The sequence below is a fragment of the Gymnodraco acuticeps genome, unplaced genomic scaffold (assembly GCF_902827175.1).
Source record: "Gymnodraco acuticeps unplaced genomic scaffold, fGymAcu1.1, whole genome shotgun sequence".
NCBI classification, from domain to species: Eukaryota; Metazoa; Chordata; class Actinopteri; order Perciformes; family Bathydraconidae; genus Gymnodraco; species Gymnodraco acuticeps.
In genome coordinates this window covers 395,921-417,794 of record NW_022991331.1, presented here as the reverse complement: position 1 = coordinate 417,794, position 21,874 = coordinate 395,921, and the positions used below count along the sequence as shown (strand labels likewise).

At 41.3% G+C, this 21,874-nt stretch overlaps 1 protein-coding gene across 1 annotated transcript in view; it reads right to left on the bottom strand.

Annotated features, from left to right (window-relative positions):
• Positions 1-21,874, bottom strand: part of LOC117562560 (contactin-4) — a gene marked incomplete at its 3' end in the record, with an annotated part of 120,518 nt that overhangs the window by 27,162 nt on the left and 71,482 nt on the right. The window contains 10 exon segments of the mRNA XM_034240410.1: positions 6,271-6,421; positions 6,721-6,850; positions 7,742-7,884; positions 9,897-10,081; positions 10,746-10,845; positions 11,309-11,512; positions 15,162-15,257; positions 19,182-19,338; positions 19,340-19,358; positions 19,586-19,709. Coding sequence (XP_034096301.1) covers positions 6,271-6,421; positions 6,721-6,850; positions 7,742-7,884; positions 9,897-10,081; positions 10,746-10,845; positions 11,309-11,512; positions 15,162-15,257; positions 19,182-19,338; positions 19,340-19,358; positions 19,586-19,709 — 1,309 coding nt within the window.

Genomic DNA, 21,874 nt, shown 5'->3' with positions numbered 1-21,874 from the left:
TGGAATAAATATGTATTCACTGGGGCCAATCCGAGACGCTGTGAGCATGTCTGACACAGGGTGCTTTGTGCTGATTTATTGACGAAAATATCAAACACTGAGGGATGGAGGCGCACTGAGAACATGACCTGAGGGGCAATGAGCTGCAGAACAAATAGAAACGTAAAGCACTATCTGCTTCGTCGACAAACTCTCGTAATGCGGTGAATTTGTATTCTTGTCCATGTGTGCTGCCTGGGTAATTTTTCTCCCTTTCCTCATGACTGATCCATGGAGAAGTTGATAACTAATCAATCCCATTGGTCACATGTTGCAAAAGGTCACGTGGCTTACATAGTCTATGGAAATATGGCTGTACATATTGATCTGAGCAAGAGCCCAAAAGAAAGCAGAAAGAGACAGCAGCTACCCTTTACCCCTTATCTTAGAAATAAGCAGCATGCATAGCCGGCATGCATATTGAAACTACAAATTAAGAGTTATCATATGCCACTGTTATAAATAAGTAAACTTACTGATCAGAATGTCATTATTTTGTATCTCTTTTATGCATTTTCTTTTACCATCTAGAGTTGGATCCTGAATATATAGATAATATTTGACAAATATACCACTCGACTAATATACAGTAGGTGCACTAATAGTCAAGTGTGATGATCGTAATTAACTAGGACAACATATGTTTTTTAATATCCAATTCAAGCAATAACTTAATAAATTGTATTCCTATGCATGTATTCATTCACTCATGAACTGTATTAACCAAATATATGATTATTGTACACTTTGCTCAGGCCTCCTCCTCCATTTTACACATAGGGTACTTAAGTTGATGAATTCCTCTCAACCTTGAAAGACTTATCTAAAGTACTTGCACTCAAAAAAGAAATGTTGTGACCGTGTACAGGGCTGTTTAAGGTAAGACTGTTTCAATTAGAAACACAATTTAGAACGTCAGGTAAAACCCTCTAAAAAAAATCTCGATACTCATCTCATTTTTGAGACATTTGAAACTTTGACATGGGTTTCCAAAAGACTATCTTTGTCACTTAGTTCAGCAAAGTATCGCTGTGTTTTAAGTTTGTAATAGAACATACATTACATTACATGTCACTTGTTAGACGCTTTTATCCAAAGCGACTTACATACTCAATACTGTGGGCAATCCCCACAGGAGCAATTTGGGGTGAAGAGTCTCAGGGACACAACGACATGCTGACTGCAGTGGGGTTTGAACCTGATCCAAACACCATCGCACAACCCACTGCACCACACTCCTCCCATACCTTTATGTGTGGGTTCAGCTCAAAAAGTCTAATGCCTCCTTTCCACTGCTTGTTCATCTTAACTCATCTCGACTGACTCACTTTACGACTGACTATTAGTTTCTCCATTTTGTTTCCAGCTGCTGATAATAGCCCCACAGACAAGATGTACTGTGTTGACCGAGTGACAATTGTCTGCAGAGTTTTAACTCCACCTTTAATGTTTTAATGAAAGTGGCTACAGTTTAAAGTTATGCCAAATACTTCAGTTTTTCAAACATATATTTCAAAGCCCTAAATGGGCTGGCTCCGGCCTATATAGCCGAACTCCTCCAGAGCTACACCCCAGCCAGAGCGTTAAGGTCTGCTGACCAGCTGTTGCTGATAGAGCCTAAGACCAGGCTCAAAACCCGAGGTCACCGAGCCTTCGCAGCAGCTGGCCCTAGGCTCTGGAACACTCTGTCCCTCCATGTGAGGTCGGTCCAGACCCTAGGGGTTTTTAAATCTACTCTAAAGACTCACTTCTTCTCCCTGGCCTTCTAGTCAGAGCGGAGCACGACTCCTGACTTTTCCCTGTGTTTTTTATATATCTGTTGTAATTTATTGTCTTTTATTGTGATTGTAGTAATGTGTTTTTATAACATGTACAGCACTTTGGCTCGACCTTTTAAATGTGTTTTATAAATAAAACTTGATTTGATTTGAAAGCTTTCATCCAAGATGGAGGCTGCAAGTTAATCTCGCCCTATAACTAAATGTTACAAGGCTGATGACTTTTCACATAGTATCACTGGTTCCGTATTGACATTTACAACCTTGCCTTAACTGTGTGTTAATAAACCATCTAACTCAGGGGTGTCAAACTATGTAATCGCGGGCCACATCAGCATTATGGCTTCACTCAAAGCGCCGGTTGTAACTTTAAGACTATATAAAAATACATATAGAAATATATATATAAAATAATGTATTATATTACATTATTGCCTCGGCATTGGATTATCACCAGATAGGGTAATAACTTCATAATTAACTACGTCTGAAAGCAGAAGTCTGGGGCAAATAATTGCAAGTCTCTTCAGTGAGCATGTCACAAAATGATTTAAAAAGAAAAGTCAAATTCTGGAAAACAATAAAAAAACAGAAGTGACGTTTAAAAAGAAAGAAACATTAAAAAAAAAAAGTCAAATTCTGAGAAAAAGTCTAATTTGAGATGCATTGTGGGACATGTAGTTTATGGGCAACGTGCTTCTGTAAATCATCATTTAACTGTATAATAAACATATTATATTCGCAAGCTCTTGTGTGGCCACAGAAAATGAAGTCACGGGCCAGATTGGGCCCCCGGGCCTTGAGTTTGACACCCCTGATCTAACTGCTGATGATCCACATGCTAAAAATCATATTACTTACATATGATTCCTTTCACAGGAAGCTGTTTTAATGTAATGGTTAAAATACCTGTTATTTAAACAACAATCTTCTTAGAGTAGCAACAATTGACAAAATGTTTCAAACAAGCAAGCTCAAGATGTGTTCATTCGAGTAAAAAGAAGAGATCTCAGACATCGGACTAATTTACCGTTTCCAAAGTCTCCTGTCTGAGGAAGTTGTTTTAACTTACTAAAGTTGCTGCTTGAATAAAACGAAGTAACAAGGCTCTCAGAGAAAATTGATGCTGTTAAAGTAATTATACGGCAGGAGCCTGACAATGCTTCACGATGGTTCTTTACATAAAAGGCTTTCATTTGAGCGTCTGTTGATTTGCAGCACTATTGTCCTTGCAGGACAAAAAGTACCACAAAGCTCCCATTTGATTTAATTAGGCTGAATATTATCCACATTGGGGGTTGATCTCAGCGTCTTGAGCGTCTATAAGAGGGTCGGATCTGCCTTCAGCCCCACAGTGCTGCAAGTGGATTCCTGCTGGTTCTGATTTTCACTGATTTTTGACATTGTTGTTTTTGTGTTTCCAGGTAAAGGATATCATATACCTCATTCACACCAACAGTGTTTCAGGGCCGATTCGGAGCTGGAGCTTGAAAAGCACCGTGTTTTCCTGTTCACACCGCAGCGGAGCAGCCCATTAGCTCCGGAATCCGGTTCGTTTCAAACACCAACAAATTGTCCGGCTAGAGCAAAAACACTGCATACGTCGAGGCGGGGGCAGGGGGAATCGGAATCGTCGTTAAAGTTGATGATTACGATTGTAACGCAGTTTTGAATGTAGCATGTAAAGTTGGTCCCATTTCTTCCATTTCGTTTCGACAGAGCAAAACCAAAACGAGTAGCGCTTCAACACAATCGGCCATTGTTGTTGTTGTTGTTGTTGGTGTGAGCTGTGAGGGGTTTCCGCGCGGTTTGGCTTTATGAAGCAGGCACACAAACGGTTACGTCATGACGCAAACGATGACGCAATGACGCACCAGTCGGACTCTGGGCGGTGTGAAAAGAGCCGGAGCTAAACCGAAGAACCGGTTCTGAACCTGAAAAGCTCTAGCACGGAGGTTGAACCGGAGTTGCGTTGGTGTGAATGAGGTAAGAGCCAAGACTTCTTGTTCAGTGCGTTGGGCAATGTTATCAGTACTATTCGCTTTTTGACGATGGATTTGGAGCCAAGCAGATACAGTATCTTCATACGAATGCCTATATAAAAAAAGAGCTAATTAAAGCTAAATCGTCATAAGACGCTAACCAATGGGTTCCAATATTTTGTCCAATGAGCTCCATCTAATAAATACAAATATAAGCCTGGAGCCACCTTTTAAATTAACTTGAATAATATTGTCTGTAGTGTTGCACGGTGTACCGATACTTGAAAGGTACCGCGATACCCTGCCGTTAAATACGTTACGATTCCTCCGTTTCATTAGTATCGGTACTTTAAGAATGGCGGGGAAAAGTACTCCGGTGAGAAAGCGCTGTTTTAATAAGAGCCGTGTGGGTTCAGCGCTCTGCTTCCACTCCCTGCACTGCAGCCGTGCCTGCAGTCCCGCCCCTCTCAAGCACGCTCTAAGTGCCTCCCCTCTCAAGCATGCTCTAAGTCCCTCCCCTCTCAAGCACGCTCTAAGTGCCTCCCCTCTCAAGCACGCTCTAAGTCCCTCCCCTCTCAAACACGCTCTAAGTCCCTCCCCTCTCAAGCACGCTCTAAGTCCCTCCCCCCTCAAACACGCTCTAAGTCCCTCCCCTCTCAAGCACGCTCTAAGTCCCTCCCCTCTCAAGCACGCTCTAAGTCCCTCCCCTCTCTCGTGCACGCTCTAAGTCCCTCCCCTCTCTCGTGCACGCACTAGCTGCCAGAGCATGTGAGAAGACGAGAAGCATGGCTGCAAGTGGGAGTGTTATGCCGCTGCGCCTCGGCTTGTTGACAAAAAAGACGCCAGAAGCCAAAAACAAAAAAGTTGTTTATAGATAATGCTTAATTGTATTTAATACGAATTCTTGTCATTTATTTTATTTATTGTTCTCATTGTTTTAAAGTTTGTGTTCTGGTTCTGGTGTGAAATAAAGCACAATAATTACATTTAAGAGTGTTTCCCTTTTTTTAAGAAAAGTATCGAAAAAGATTCGGAATTGCAATTCTTGACTTGGTATCGAAACCAAAATGTTGGTATCGTGACAACACTAGTCTGTAGACTTTGAGACATTTTTCTCATAATTGTGTCGTTGCAACAGCCGTCATGTTATCTTATTTTGTTGACTATTTGGCGAACAAAGACAGTGAAGATATCATTGAAAAGCAGCAAAACTGGGTTTTTTAACCACCAAAATGTATTTCGGGTCGAAGCGACTGGTTTTGATAGAGAAAGTCCCAATTGGTCAAAACTACTCGGACTACAAACGGTAACCAAATCCAACGCTTCCGGTACCAACATCTTGTTTCATTCTCACAGCTTCTCCCTCCAGATTCAGATGTGTATTGAACTTAGCATTTACCGAGACAAACCCTGTTTCTCTAAACCGACCTGAACATTTACAATCAAACTCTTTCACCAAACATTTAAGAAAGCAGCAATTGTGCTTGAACTCTGTTGGTTCCTTTTGTGTAAGTCCCTGCTAAGGCCAAGTGCAACTACAAACGGTTTCTTTTAGCTCCTTTGAGTTTCCTCAGAGCTTAAATCATGACATGGTCTGGCCTGTCATGAAGACTGAGGTAGAGTTTCGCTCTCGTGTGATAGCTTTCTCTCTGTGGTTTTCACACAGAGACTGTGCCTACATGTTCTCTGTTCCATATCCAGCACTTTGACTATCTTGCAGAGCCGTGAAACTGTGAGACACTTTGAAGTTTCAAGCGGCTAAAACATATTGCACTCTCTATCTTGCGCTTTGAAAAAATCTGATTGAGTAGGGGCCATGGCCTCGTTCTTCCATCCAGTGAAAAAGGCTTAGGACAAACTGTGTGTCAACAGAAAACCAACATATTACTCTATGAAAGAACAAAGTGTCTATCTGAACCAAACAAAGCTCTGTTACTCACTTGAAAAGTCCGCTTGATCAGAGGCATACATAACAATGAGTTCTAGTAATGAAAATGACCACATGAGAAAGCTCTTTACCATACGTGTTGGGAAAGTACTGAATGTACTCTTCCAATATGAGAGTCCACATGATAATAAAGGTACCCCAACTGTAGCTGTGTACATGACAGGATGTGTGATTACCTAGAAGAGCATCAGGACTGTTTTAGGCATATGACAGCTATGTGATTAACATGATGATTCAGCCTCTATGGAGATAGACATATGACAAGCATGCTCATTTCTGACGTGGAGCTAATCTGAAGTAAACATTGAATACTGCTTTCTATTCCTCCATCTTGTGACTGTGTAACTCCCTCTCTTGGATATCAGCATGTGAAGGACACTGTTCAGGAACTAGTTGATGCTCTGTATGTAATGACTACTTCCATTCTGGAGAGGATCACAAATACATGGATCCTGAGATTGAAGCTCAAGCCGGTGACAATATGCCATCAATTGAATAAACAGTGTTGCATGCAGTACCCTACCTCTTGCCCCCCTGGAGGAGTTCCCCCCCTCTCCACCAGGAGATTGCGGCCCTGGGGGAAGCGTGGGGGCGACACTCCAGCACCACCTCGCCCCCCCGCTGCATCACTGTTGACTTCTTCACGGGCCGTCGGGTGAAGTCCGGTGGGGAGGCTGAGGAACAGATCCGTGTTTTAAGGCCATTTGTCTCGCTTCGTGGAGGGGGCAACAGCCGTGCATCAGCAAAAATGTCAAGTGCATCACCAGCAATTACGGAAATGTTATTTCGCCACCAGTGGGCCTTATTGTATGAAAGAATTATGGAAATGAAGAAGCGAGGCCATGGCTCAGTGAAAAGCCAGAGCAGCCTCTTATTATTTATTTACACAGGAAGCACTTTCGTTCCACTAACACAATATGTGTACAGTATATCTCTACCTCTGGTTCAAATGGTTGTAAAACAAACTGCTTACCAACAACCTTGAGCTCAGCGCTGGCATAGGCAGCTCCGTGCTCAGTTTCTGCCACACACTGAAACATCCCCGAGTCCAACAGAGTGATGCTGGATATGGTCAGCCTGCCATCTTCCACATGGATCCTCCCCTGTGAATAAGGTCATCAGGTCATCATTCAAAGGTTTTTTTATATTTGATTTGATTTATTTCGAATGTGTAAAACAATAATACAAACATTTAACATGATAATTATTATACAATACAAAATTAAAGGTGGGGTAGGTAAGTTTGAGAAACCGGCTCGAGATACACTTGTTGTTATATTCCATGGAATGCTCTTAACATCCCGATAGCAATGAATATCTAAAGTGCTTTGACAAAAAATCCATAAAAAAATGTCATCAGTGGAAGCCGTAGTACTGTAAAAAGCTCGACCAATCATGTGAGCCGGCCCGGCTAAAATAACTGGATGGCCTACCTGCCTGTCAGCCTTCAATCTGTGCACAAATTTATCTCGTGCCCTCATTGGTCATGTGCTCGTTCGTGTGTGTTGGAGGAGGGGCTCTGTAAGGAAGGGGCAGATTTTTTCCGGCTGTGTATTTTCAAATTCTAGCGCACTCCAGCTGGTTTCTCCAAAATGACCTACCCCACCTTTAAGCAGTGTCAAATTGATATACAAAAATATTACTGATTCTAAATTATGTATAAACAAATAATCTACTTTATTACACATCCAAAAAGGGGGAAGATGTGTACACTGATTTAATCCCACCCTTCTCCCAACAACTACATTATTAACACATATATAAATATTTTTATTTTTTTTCTTAAAGAAATACATTTGTTATTGAAAAACAAACAAAACAACAAATAAATAAACAGATAAATAAAATTAAAAAAAATACATATATAATCCTTTGGTTTATAGGTTGTCAGTGTAGCTTTAACAACACTACTGTATGTATTACTGATTTACTGCTGAAGGAGAGCAAAAATAAAAAAGGTGTGTGTAAAATCAAAATAACTTGTGCAGTGTTACCTCTGGTGTCAGCGGCTGACCGTTCTTCAGCCATCTGTACGCCGGCCTCGGCTTCCCACTGGCTTTACATTCCCACTGCAGATTAGCATCTATTGCCATATGAGCATCTTTCAGTGTCTGGACCCAGTGCAGATGCTCAACATCTGTGAAAAATACCAACACGTAAATATGAATCGAAAAAGATTTCAACATATTTTGCAGCTCGATTTAGTTTTACCAATATAATGCAATAAGAGGTCAACTTCATTATTTGGTAAAATAAACCCAACTGTTTTTAAACTATAGGGACTTTGTTGTTTCCTCTTATTTTTCTGTCCTATTTTCCCTGCTTTAATGTTTAGGGCAAGGCGAGGCGAGGCGAGGCGAGGCAAGGCAAGGCAAGGCAAGGCAAGGCAAGGCGAGGCGAGGCGAGGCAAGGCGAGGCAAGGCGAGGCAAGGCGAGGCAAGACAAGGCAAGGCGAGGCAAGGCAAGGCAAGGCGAGGCGAGGCAAGGCGAGGCAAGGCGAGGCAAGGCGAGGCAAGGCGAGGCAAGGCGAGGCAAAGCAAGGCAAAGCAAGGCAAGACAAGGAAAGGTGAGGCAAGGCAAGACAAGGCAAGGCGAGGCAAGGCGAGGCAAGGCGAGGCAAAGCGAGGCGAGGCAAGGCGAGGCAAGGCAAGGCAAGACAAGGCAAGGCAAGGCAAGGCAAGGCAAGGCAAGGCAAGGCAAGACAAGACAAGGCAAGGCAAATTTATATAGCACTTTTCAGCACGTGGCGATTCAAAGTGCTTTACAGATTAAAAGCTAAAGACATTTAAGAACAAATACAGCATAAATACATTATTAAAAAGGCATTTAAAAACAGGCATAATAAGCAAGGCAAGGCAAGCCAAGGCAAGGGTAAGATGTACACAATTGTAAGGCCAAGGATTATTTGAATTTATTTTATACAATTGTATACGCATTGCACAGTAGGTGCAGTTCAAGGATTTGAGAGCAGCAAGTTTGAAGCAGAAATTAAAATGCTGCAAAATACTACGATAAACTATAGCATCAAGATTGCAAAAGTCTGTTTATTTATGCTGCAGTTGAACTCCTTGGGAGAAAGAAGGATTTATTTCATTTGGATTTGTTAGTAAGGTTTATATCACTTATCTGCTTTGAATTGAGGACCTAAAGCACCTTGAATGGCTTTGTGTCAACAACCTCTTACGCCTTCATGTTTTGCACATCTGACATGAGATGCTATAGAATCAGAGGCAGGTAAGTTATTCAACGTAAAGCCAAAACTCATCTTTCAATGTCGATATCAACAAGTTCAGCAAACAGAGGACTTTCTCTCGTCCCTCTGTCTACAGAACACAGTTGTGTAGATTCACCGAAGCAAACGGTGACTCATTTCAAAGCTGGTTTATTTGATTGTATGGAAGTTACCAAAATACCCTGACATTTGAATCCTATGAATCTAATCTAATTATTACCTCAATGCAGCGGTTAAAATAAATGATCAAATATTGACATCACAGTGTAACGAACTGAATACAAAATAACTACATGTTGTTTGGCTAAAACTCATAATCAAGCATTTTAAATTACCGTCCAAAAAAACACAAACACTACATTTCTGGATTAACCCTTTAAGTTATTTATTAAACCGGATACAATAATTTGACAGATGTTGTCAATGTGTAATATTGATGTAAAATCGGTGCAATAACAGTGTATTGTGGTACAGAAAAGGTGTAGGTGTGTTTATGAGTGTGATATAGGTGTACTTATGGTGTTATGTGTAATATTGGTACTATTTGCGTCTTATTTGGGTGAAAGAATGCGGTAATAATGGTGTAATAATTTGTGTGTAAAAAAAGGTGTAATATGGATGTCATAATGGTGTAATATGGAATAATATTGGCTTTATTTGTGTCATTTGGATTTTAACATTGTTTAATAACAGTATAATACGGAGTTAATTATGTATAAATGTAAACCCAAATGGTGCAAGATGAAAAATAAAAGTCATTTTTTGAAGAAAAATCTTGAAATATGTAATTTAAGCTTAGAAAGTAGCTTTCAATTAATTTCAAAATTATTCAAAAGTCCTTGTCCATCTATGGATTACAAAGAAGTTGTGCAGGCATCTCCGTGAAAACAGGAAACAAAAGTTTACAAGGCTCTTACTCTGGAATAGAAGCTGCCCTCTGGCTACATTTCGTCCTCTGCTGTTTTCGGCAACACACTCGTACACACCGGCATCCTCTGGGCGAAAATATGGGATTTCCAGAACCCCACTGGAGTGGTTGATTTTAATCTTTCCAGGGAGTGGATTTCCATCAGCTCTTCTCCAGGAGATGGAAGGCACCGGGCTGCAGAGGTCACACACAAAAGGTCACGATGGCCACATGCTCCTGCTCACACTGACCAAAAGGACTGCCATGACAATTGTTTCTAGTCCGTTTGTTGTGAAACAGTATGTCTGGCAACTTCATAAAAAGTTGTAAGAAATAAATCAATATATATGTGCCGGAACTTTAAAGTACATTATTTACTGAAGCAGTGCTTCTCCCCGGGAAGCGTGGAGTTACACACTAAACACACCGTCTTTACCTCTCACTTATTGACGCTATTATGATGTGTGTATGACCTATAAACATAAGTAGAATTGTATGAGAAATATCGCGAGAGACGAGCCGAGACTATGTCACCGCAAGACTACAGAAGAAGACCCGCCCCGTCGACGCCAACCGATCTATGAAGACTACAAAATGATATAAATGACAATGTACGGGGGAAATAGTTTCTCTCTCATTCTTCGCACCACAGATAGTTAACTGCTCTGAGTGGTCTATGGACTGGTGTTTTTCATTTCAGAACCAGCTGTGAACGTTTTAATCAATACCCTTACATTTTCCGAGGAGTTTCCTTGTCTACTTTTAACTAACTCCTGGACTTTGAACGAAATAACACTTCAAAGTGACAATGCCGTGTGAGGGGGGAGAGATGCAGTGTGCTAATGTTCCTGATACTTACTTTCCTAAGGCGAAGCATTCCAGTTTCACTGATGATCCTTTCGAGATGTGAAGGGTGTCGGGAAACTGAACCTCAATCTTTGGCTCGTATTCGCCCATCACTAAGAGGAAGGATAAATGCAAATCACATCAGTCGAAATACAGGACACGGACATGCAGTTTCCTGTAATTCATATTGCACGTGGCACGAGTTACACTGGCCAAGAGCGCCTTGGCATCGTGCACAACAGCGTTTGGCTCGGCGGATGGATGAGTTCGGATTACATATCTCCCTCAGCTCAAATCTGAAGTGGTTCACATAAACGGTCCTGATGGGGGTTAGTATGTGAGGCGGGCTGCTTGCTGTGTGTGTCTACATGCATTTAGGACTACATTTCCTGCTATGTAAATATGTGCCTTCATGCTGAAGACATAACCCCGTATAGTTCCAAGGTTTCGAGAGCTGCAAAAAAACATAGCTCGTAAACAAAAAGCAAAAACATTGTCACGCTCGAGACAAGCGATTTATCTCCCGGGCTCGCGTGTCAGTTCAAGAGGCAGCGGAGAAGAACCGAGGGGGCTTACCGTCTCTCCGCACCACCACAGGGGTTGGAGAGCTGAGCACTGTGGCGTTGGTCATCATGTTTCTCACCGCACACGTGTAGTTCCCCGCGTCGGAGGCTTCAACTTTGGCCACGTACAAGTTGCCTGTCCTCTGAGAGATAAAGCGACGGGCGTCCTGTTGCAGGAAGCTCCGCTGACCGTTGAAAACCCAGGAATATTTGATTTCTGAAAAAAAAAGGGGACAGGGTGTAAAAACAGAATCCAGTGACCTTCCCAAAATGACCTGCAATACAGGGAGAGATAGTTTTACAAATAAATTGTATGATATTATATTCCTCGGCTTAAAATATAAATATTAGGTGACTGCAAAGAATAAGGTTTGTGATATTTAATATTATTATTTAAGAAAAAATACTAAAATCATCAATGAATGGATTGTAAAATGTATTTCTAGGGTAGCCAAAGCCTGACCAGCAAGATGATTTTGGCTTCAATAAGCAAGTGTGCTACTTAGGTACGATAAGAATGTTATGTATGAACTTACTAAAGTTAGCGTATGTATGGTCAAATATGTCGACATTGACTTTTGGATGCAAACATGAGTCTCCTGGGTAAAAGTCCTGTTTATTTGACCCATTTATTTTAACATCCTCTCAATCCAGACTGTGTTGCTCTCTATAATACATCACTTGGAGTCCTAGTTTGCTACCGTCATATTAACTACGGCACCTACAATTCACAGCTCATCTGTAAGGAAGACATGCTATGCAATAAACTGCTTACACAACTGATGTTAACAGCTGGAAGAAATTCAAGATATACTAACAAGTAAACAAAGTGAGAATTTGTCCACATGTATTTCTGTACCAAAACCTCCTTTAGATTTCATTCCATTTTTCAAACCGAAAGTCTTCAGTAGGAATGAATTGGCTCGGAAATGAGTCAGGAAGTCAGAGATGGACTAAAGTAGAGTTCAGACAGACCGTGTGAAATAATGGCACTCCCTTATTCCTCTGAATTGCACCGCTGTGTTGCTCAGCGGGGGGGTGACCACCACACAGAGGTCTCCATCAAGATCAGGTTCATGCTGAAAAGAAGTAGCTACCTGAACTTCCTCCTGCAATGAACATGACTATTCTTCAATGTGGGCGAAGCATTTCTGTTGTTTATTTCCCAATTGTCGAAGCAGAGAATTAAATGATTGCACAGTAATGTTAAAACACAGAGTTTACAGCAAATGGCAGTGTGTTGGCACCTTACCAGCCTTTAAACTCATGGATCTATTACTCAAACCTGCTCTCCTGGATTTTATTTCATTGTCTCACTGGTCCCTGAAACAGCAAGCCTCCACCAAATCAGCCCCTAGCGCCTTTTAACACAGCGCCGTTTTCCATCTGAATGCCGAGGTTTAACAGTTTGTGTAATGGTATTTTTTTTTATGTGAATTGTACACAATGAGAAAAACAGAATAACTCTCGCCTTATCTTTGACTAAGAAGCAACGCTAGGAACATCAAGCAACAATGGTATTTAAAAAGCAGGTCAAAAGGTGAAATACGGTGCTAACTTTATCATAGTCTGTGTTTAAGATAGTGCAGGCATTATCTATCCTAGTTGATCCTTAACTCTTGACACACACACACACACACACACACACACACACACACACACACACACACACACACACACACACACACACACACACACACACACACACACACACACACACACACACACACACACACACACACACACACACACACACACACACACACACACACACACACACACACACACACACACACACACACACACACACACACACACACACACACACACACACACACACACACACACACACACTAACGAGGAGGATTCGTGTCAGAGTAAAGGAAAGAAGGGAATGATGAGAATGTGTGGAACAGACACAGCGGGAGACAGCGAGGCAGAGATGTCTGCTGGGAGATCAGAGGCTATTAGTGTTTTCAAGACACATGACATTCTGCAGTCAGCCCTTTTCACTGGGCAGACGGTAACAATGTCCTGCGCGCTTCCTTCAGGGAAAACAGTGAATTAGAATCATTACAGGGAAAAAGTCAGGGCAGAAAGTGACAGAGCTATTATGATTAGGACCGGTCTGTTTAAGAGCTGCAGTCTCTGAGGACTCGCAGGCAAATAATCTAACGTCCTCTGACAAGAGTTTAACTCTCAGCACGGCTCCTTTTAGACCACTAACGTATTGATTGCACAAAAAAGTTTCAGATGATTCCCTTTTTTACTCAGGTGCTCCTCGAGTGGTGCATCAACAAGGCATTAAAGTCCCCTATTATACGGTTTTTCATCAATATATTATAGGTCTCAGATATATACAAAACATGTCTGTGATTGGCTGAAACACCAAACAGATCATTGCAGCATTACCCATAATCCCCTCTGTTTCAGCCCTGTTTCCAAAGTGCTGATTCTCTGTCTGTTACTTTAGATGAAAATAAGGCACCACTCCCCATGCCCCTATGAGAGATATCAGGTGATAAGGTGGGGGGGGGGGTTATCGGCTAAGGTTACAAAACCCCCAAAAACGTTATGACATCATAAAGTGGCCAGAATCTGATCAGCAAACTTTCAGACTAGGGCTGCTCAATTAATCGTATTTTAATCGTATTTTAATCGTGATTACGATTATGGCTTGCAACGATTACGAAAACAACGTAATCGAAATAAAACGATTATTTTTTTATTATTATTATTACTTTTATTTTAATTTGTTTGTATCATTTTTTTGTTGGGTTTTTCAGTTGAATTAAACTTAAAGTTCAGGATAATCAACTGTTAAAAACATACTGTTCACATTGTTTTTCTCCAATAAATGGATGTTTTCAAAACCAAAGAATAATTGCATTTAATAATCGCAATTACAATTATTGACCCAAATAATCAAGATTATGATTTTTGCCATAATCGAGCAGCCCTATTTCAGACAGGTTTTTATATAAATGGATCAGGACAAAAAGAGAGGGGGTCTTTTTTCCTGAAACTTTCAGAATCTCTAAACACAGAGGAGACCCATATGTATATAAAAGACATGGAAAAGTGGATTTTGCATAATAGGTGACCTTTAAAGGCACCCTTTTTCAATTTCACCTCAAGCTAGCTTTATCATGTGGTGTTTAATCCCATAATATGTGCGGTAATGCTGTGTTTAAAGAGGAGACATATAAAGAGGAAGGGCTTTTTTAAAAGGATGGGGAGGCTGGAGGGAAACATTGCTAAAGAGTGGATTCCCCATGTGGCCGTGGGGATTCGGCTGGCAACAGGGAGCTGAGAATGGCTGGTGCTCCAGCGTGAAATTGCGCTGGTGGGCACCGAATGGCTGCAGGAGTGCGGACCACTTTGAGGGTCTGCTAATCAGCAACACACAGACACATGAGCCGACTCGCAGCTGTGCCACGGGATAAACGCTCCCCCGGCCACAGCAGCCACAAGCTGACTTTATTACCCACGGATAACCTGCCCACAGCCATGGAGGAAAAATGGCAGTTCCAGGAAGTGGAAACCTTATAGATGACAGCACGGTCACAGATCACATGGGCGAAGAAGAAGTGAGCTCAAGGTTAAGAAGTGCAAGGCTATGAACTATAGATGTGAAGGCATGAGTCTGGGCAGGTAGAGCGGTGGCTGATCATAAAAAGTCTGGCCGATAAGGCGGAGTGAGTAGAAAAGCAGCGTGTCAGAGAGGAAGGTGGTATAAAAACAAAAGAGACACAGCGCGATGTTACAGGGAGATAATAGGCAGCAGAGTGAGGAACAATAAAGACTGCTGCCGCAAGCAGGAGTGTGTGACGACAGCAGATAATGAAGAAGAGTTAGGAGTGTACCTCCGTAATGGGGTGGAGGCCCGCACAGAAGAACCACGGCTTGACCCTCTCTCACCGACACCGTGTTCCTGGACTTCATGCTAAAGTTGTGCAGAACTGTTGGATAGAAAACAAACACAACTTTTCACTGTTTTGCGGCTGAAATAACTCAAAGGTGACATCCAGGGAGGGCATTTCATTCTGCAGAATACACTTCCTCTGTCTGATTCTATCACAGTGAAAGCAGGTGATTTGGCAAAGGGTGCACCAAAGCGCCCCGAGAGATTTGTTTCACCTTTAATGAAATGCTGCTGTGCGGCGTGAGAGAATAAACAGTGGGAAGACATATCCATCCCCGAGTCTTACAAGCCCAACTAAATACCAGGAGGGACCGAGCAAATATCAGCTGTGGTCAAATCAAAACTGGTCGGATAATAAATCCTACAAATTACAGAATATGGCTTCATGAAGTCTGTATTAACCAGGAAGTTAGCTCGTAAATCAATCTGAGGAGTACTTAAGGTTTCTATTGGACATTGATTGATTGAAAAGTTTATTAACAGCTTGTATATTGGGTACAGTACAGTACAGCTCAAAACATACAATTGTTAAGGGGATGCAGACCAGAGAAAGACTTTCGTCTTGTTTACATCAGGGTCCCCCATTTCCAATTCATCGTGTCATTTAAGACATATAAGACATATTTGACATATAGATGGCTTATTTACAATTTACATACAGGTGGTTTTTTACATACAGATGGCTTATTTACAATTTTCATTTTAGATTTCGTTCTAATACATCCTAACCGGACATTTAAGACATACCAAGTCTACAGATATACAGTTAGTAACAGAGTCTAAAATGCGAGTATATACATAGATGGGGGGGGGGAAGCTGTCCATTGAACGACAGGTTGAGATTTGTACCATTACCGGGGCCAGTTTTGCAATGCTCTCCCCCGAAGGTGCTCTTTAAGAGAGGTTTTGAAGGTAAGTATAGTTTTACTTTCCTTTACAGTTGTGGGAAGAGCGTTCCACCTTGATGTGGCATAATTGCGAAACGTGTATTCCCCCTTTTTTGTGCCAAATCTGGGTTTCACATGATTTGTGGAGCTCCCTCTGGTGTTATGATCATGGTATTCCTTGACCTTTGGGAAGAATTTTGACATGTACATGGGTACCATAGAGGTGTAGTGGATCTTGTAGACCAGGCCCATTGCAAGTAGCTGTACTCTGTCGTCTACTCTAAGCCATCCTAGGTTGTCAAAGTGGGCAGAGGTGAGGTGGGTTCTAGATGAAAGGTCAAGCAGTAGTTTGACCAGTTCATTTTGCGATGTTTGAAGTTTTATTTTTAGCGCCTTGGAGGTGCTATGGTACCATGACGTGCAAGCATAGTCATAGTACCCTTGAATGAGTGCTCCTGCCAGAGTTTTCAGGGTGTTTTTGTTTACCAGAGAGGAGATCCGGTATAGGAATCTAGTTCTTTGATTGACTTTTTTTATTACATTGGATGCCATTTTGTCACAGGAGAGGTTTGCCTCAAGAATAGATCCTAGGTATGTAATTTCCTTCTTACTTGTGACAATGTGACAATAATGTCACCCACTGCAACAGCTGTTGACATTACATTTAAACTACATATGGTGCAGTAGATGGAGAACAATAACTAGCTTGCCTGGACACAGTGTTATTCGAAAATAAAACATGTGCTCCATAATGATTATGGTAAACTGGGATGATTTATTGTTTTTGTGGTTTCATTATCTGGGTCTCCTCTATTAGGCGCTTTCACACCGGAGTACTTTTCCCACTTTGGTTCCGATATAGTTCCGAAAATGTCGCGTTCACACCAAAAAAATCCGGAATTAAAATTAGTTCATGAGAACCTTTCCACCCCCTTTTCAGTCTCTGCTAGAGAGCAGGGGCTTTCGTGGGAGAAAAAGGTTCCTATGTCTGATTGGCTGGGCGGATTGCAAACCACGCCCCGTAAAACTCCCAAAAAGTTTTGTGAAGCCGCCATTTTATTATCCTCGCATTAGCATCATTAGCATTAGCCCAGCGCAGAAACGCAGAGAGACTATATGGCAACACAACAGAAACCATGGGAGCGGTGGAGATGAGGAGGTGTCGGCATTCTGAAGATTTACTCGGAAGGCTTCAGTAGAAGCTGCTGGGACTCCCAGCAGCTTCTACTGAAGCCAGTCCCCAACTCCGGGGACTTCCGGCCGGGGACTCCGGGCGGCAGTATACGCCGTGAAGTGGTTTGCGGCCTGCCAGTAAACCCAAAGCAGAAGAAGAAGAAGTGACGTCAGCAGCTTCATTTGCCTAATCCACCCTCAGGGACTTATTCCAGTGTGAACGCGATCTGTACTTAGTTCATGAGAACTAAAGAGTTCTGATGAACTAAGTTCTGATGATAATTATGTAAATGATGCTGTATGATGTCCTTTTGTTGTTCTATTTATGTTTCATGTGGAACTACTTGAGCAGGTCTCCCTTGAAAAAGAGATCAATGATCTCAATGGGATTTATCTGTCTAAATAAAGGTTTGAAATGAAATGAACCTTTGTGGGAAAAGTACTGCGGTGTGAAAGCGCCTATTCAGTCCTCATTTCCTCATATAAGCCACTGCGCTAGTAAAAGAGGTAACAGTGTCAATTCAGACATGCAGATTGACATACAATCAGAGATGGCACACTTGGATACAAGGTGTGTTCAGAAAGAATACATTATGACTATTATGACATTACATTACATTACATTACATGTCACTTGTTAGACGCTTTTATCCAAAGCGACTTACATACTCAATACTGTGGGCAATCCCCACAGGAGCAATTTGGGGTGAAGTGTCTCAGGGACACAACGACATGCTGACTGCAGTGGGGTTTGAACCTGTGACCCCCTGATCCGAACACCAACGCACTAGTCCACTGCGCCACGCGCCCCCGACATGCGACAATCACATTTTCATGCCCTACCCAGAGCTCTCAGCCTCATAATGCAGTGGAGGCTTTTCCTGAGACGAAGCTTATTGTATATGAATACAGCAGCCCAAAAAAAACTGGCGAGAGCAGATGACGTGTCCTAAAAATAATGTTCCCATACAACAAACCTGCATGGCCAATTTAGTTTCTAGAGCAACGTTTGGTTTGAGTTATCAAAAGAAAGAAGACGTTTGGGGTGGATGGATGGGTCAATTGTTTGCCGCTTGTTGATTAGTAAAATGTACTTCGTCAATAATAAAACAGACATAACCATTTAAAGCAAAAACCATATTTTACTAAAGATAACCAAGTAGTTATGTTGCAAAATGTTTAACATTGACCATGTGATAACACGTACAGCTCTATGTACTATAACTGGATTGAGAAAGCAGTTTAGTGGTTTGGGAATGCAATTTTGTAGACTGCATGATAGATCTATAACCCAACTAGCACCCATTGAGCATAATGTCTGGCATATTAGCATGCATATATAACTAGTTTTGCAAAGGAGAGTACCATGGGGTAGTTTATGTGCTATAAGTTTAAGAAAATGGCATGTAAGACAGGCCAACATTTATCCAGATATTTGTCTCTGTGCAAAGTGGTTGGTTTACAGACTAACTACTCTGTTGCTCCTAGAAACACACTTATAATACATACTGTACGTACATGGTCAAAAAAGTAGACCGTTTAATTTCTTAATTAGAGTCACATTCGATTATTTAATAGTGGATACAGATCAACATTCTTTTTACGATCCATTATTTATTAAGAAATTGTTAAAGCATGTATTCTCAAAATGTTCTGGGTTCACTGGTTTGGCCACTCTGTTATGCCACTTCATATCATTGGTTTTTAGGTTGTTGATCTGATGGTCTATGATTAATTAAGCACCAACAAATGAAATGTAGCAGCCCTAGAAAGAATATTTCATTATACTATTTAGTTGTGCAAACTTTCTGAACAAATCAAAGAGGAAAGAGTTGATTAAATGTGTCATAAGTTCATGTCAGTAACAGTATTTTCAGAACGGAAATCCACTTAAAACTCACATGCAAACTGGACCTTTGCCTCCCTGCTGACGACAGTCCCGAATGTGTTGGTGGCGATGCACTGATACACTCCTGCATGATCCATGACACGAGGGTCACTGATCAGCAGGTTCCCCTCCACCAGGCTGAAGTTCGGATCCGACTCTGTGTTTATCTCTCTCCCCATCCATTTTCCACCTGTAGGAACATCAAAATATATGAATCTTTCCACTGAATCCACTGAGTACCCATGGGTAAAAACATAATTACTCTCCGACTACGGCTGCATGACTACATTGAAATGCAAATGAAGCTAATACAGCAACACGGCCTGGTATCATTCACAGCTCAGAAGAATGCTTTGTACCATCATCTCCACATACACTGCACCTTATATACGGTCAAAGGGCAGGCAAAACACGTACCTATAATGAGGAGTTGGGTTTCCTCTTGCGTTACAATTAATGAACACCTGCTTATCGTCAATACTCAGGGGGAAAATGCTGTCACTCGGCTCCTGGGTGAAGACAGGACCATGGCGTGTATTCTCTGTGTGGGGGGAAAAAGGATTAGCTGCACAATGATGATGTGCAAGTGACATTGAATTAATGTAAAAATAAATCACTCAGTGCTCAGAAAGCTGTATGTTACTCTAGACCCATATAATTAGCTGCCAGCGCAGCACTTTGAGTGGATTCTGCATTTAATAAACCGTCTTGTTCACATGTCAAGAGGCAGATGCGATGAGAGCAATTACCAAAGATAACACTGAGCTTTAAACACGAGTCATGAAGTTATCTTATATACATTTAGGATGATTTTTCACAGAAATAACGTGTGAATACGGAAATAAATGTTTTTTTATACTTCTAGTCAGAATAAAAAGACAGTAATAAGAAGTGGAAAATAAGTTTTGTTTTACAAATTTGTGTTGCACTTATGGATTGTCTAAATCCCTTCCCCATTCATCATGATTGCAACGGCTGTGTATGCGTTACGTTACATTTGTCGTTTTTGGTAAAACTTTTTTATTTTGTTCCTTCCAGACAATTTAAATGTAACGTATACAAATGCAAACACCGAACATTACAAAATATCACGACATTACTGAAAAAACAGTTGTGTTAACACAACACTTTTATAATTTGTGGTTTTGGTGCTTTTTTGTGAATTTTGTCATCTTTTTGCATCCTCTACTAGAGACTGCTTTTCTAGATATGTATTTGAATGGTTCCTGGCTAACGTAAAATAAGCACATTTTACAATACATCAAGTTCATAATATTACATTATATTTAGCCATTAAATGTAGGAAGTAAATGAAATGTTTCCTCCTTGCCTTTGAGGTAACCGTGTGTATTTGGTAAGCTAGTTACAGAAAATGCTAACCGTTGCTTATGTTAGGGAAGATTTAATCCTTTCTGTACACTACTGCTCGTGTTTTTTCGTGTTGTAGACTTTATCAAAAAGAACATTATCCAAACTCTGTCATAGTTTGGCATAAAATAAATGCCATGTACGAATAACATCTTGACAGGTCTGCTGTACTTGGTATGGTTGCTAAGCTAAGATTGGACTATTTTATCTGGAGTGCAAGGGCTTTACAATCCATTTTACTCTGTAAACTTATCTGTACATGCACAGAATACAAACAGACATTGGTCTAAGCTTTATTACATGCCATCATGAATTACAAAGAGTGTCAAGTAACCCAGCTGGCTAATTCAGTTACGCTTTATTTCATTATGATCTAGATGCAAGTAGCATAACATGGTTAAGGTATTTCCATGAGAGTTGCAATATCAGTGTACTATGGATATAATCTAATTATCAGAGAGCCTGCAAAGCCGTGTATGCATGTTTGTGTGTGTGTGTGTGTGTGTGTGTGTGTGTGTGTGTGTGTGTGTGTGTGTGTGTGTGTGTGTGTGTGTGTGATCAGTCGAGCTTGACTTGGTTAGCTCCAGCAGAACGATCAATACACAGGAGTAATTAACCGATGTTGCACTAATTACCCCCGTGGAATCCAACATTTCTTCAATGGACACACATACTGCCGTTATTCTAACATCATGTGTCATACGCCGAGCCTTACGCCCGTGTTTTCCTCTTGAAGAACCTGCTTGCTTTTTTAATTCTTGCTGCTAACCTTGAATAGGACAAAGAGTGCTCCCTCCCGTATCATCATCATCATCATGGGCACTACCATTATAATCCTAATGAGAGTGGGAGTTTTTGCTTCAGGTAAGGGCCCTGTCTCTGAGGGAGATGCCTCATTTTTACCCTGCGCGTGATGTCCTTTAAATTAAACAAATTAATGAGCCTTTAATAGTCGGGCTATTTCACCTGGGAAATGATCGGGTGGATGGTGTGTTTGCTGCCCTGTAAACACCCCGACTGGACTGACCGCTAGCACACCGAAACACACACACATGCAAATGACTCTAAATTAGTTTTCATGGGAATGCATGCAAATGTGAGCTCAATAGCAGCTATATGTATGTACAATACAGCACGCGCTAATATTTGCATAGCACCGCATTCTCGCGTGGTGTGTTTCCAGCCGCAGACACACCCGCAGTGAAAGTGCTGACTCGGGATGAGATGCTAAATCAATGGGAATAGAAGCACAACACAACAGACCCCACTCCATTTGCTGTATGAATTTAAATGTATTTATTTTGATGACCTGTAAAATGCTGGCTTAGGTTCAGTATA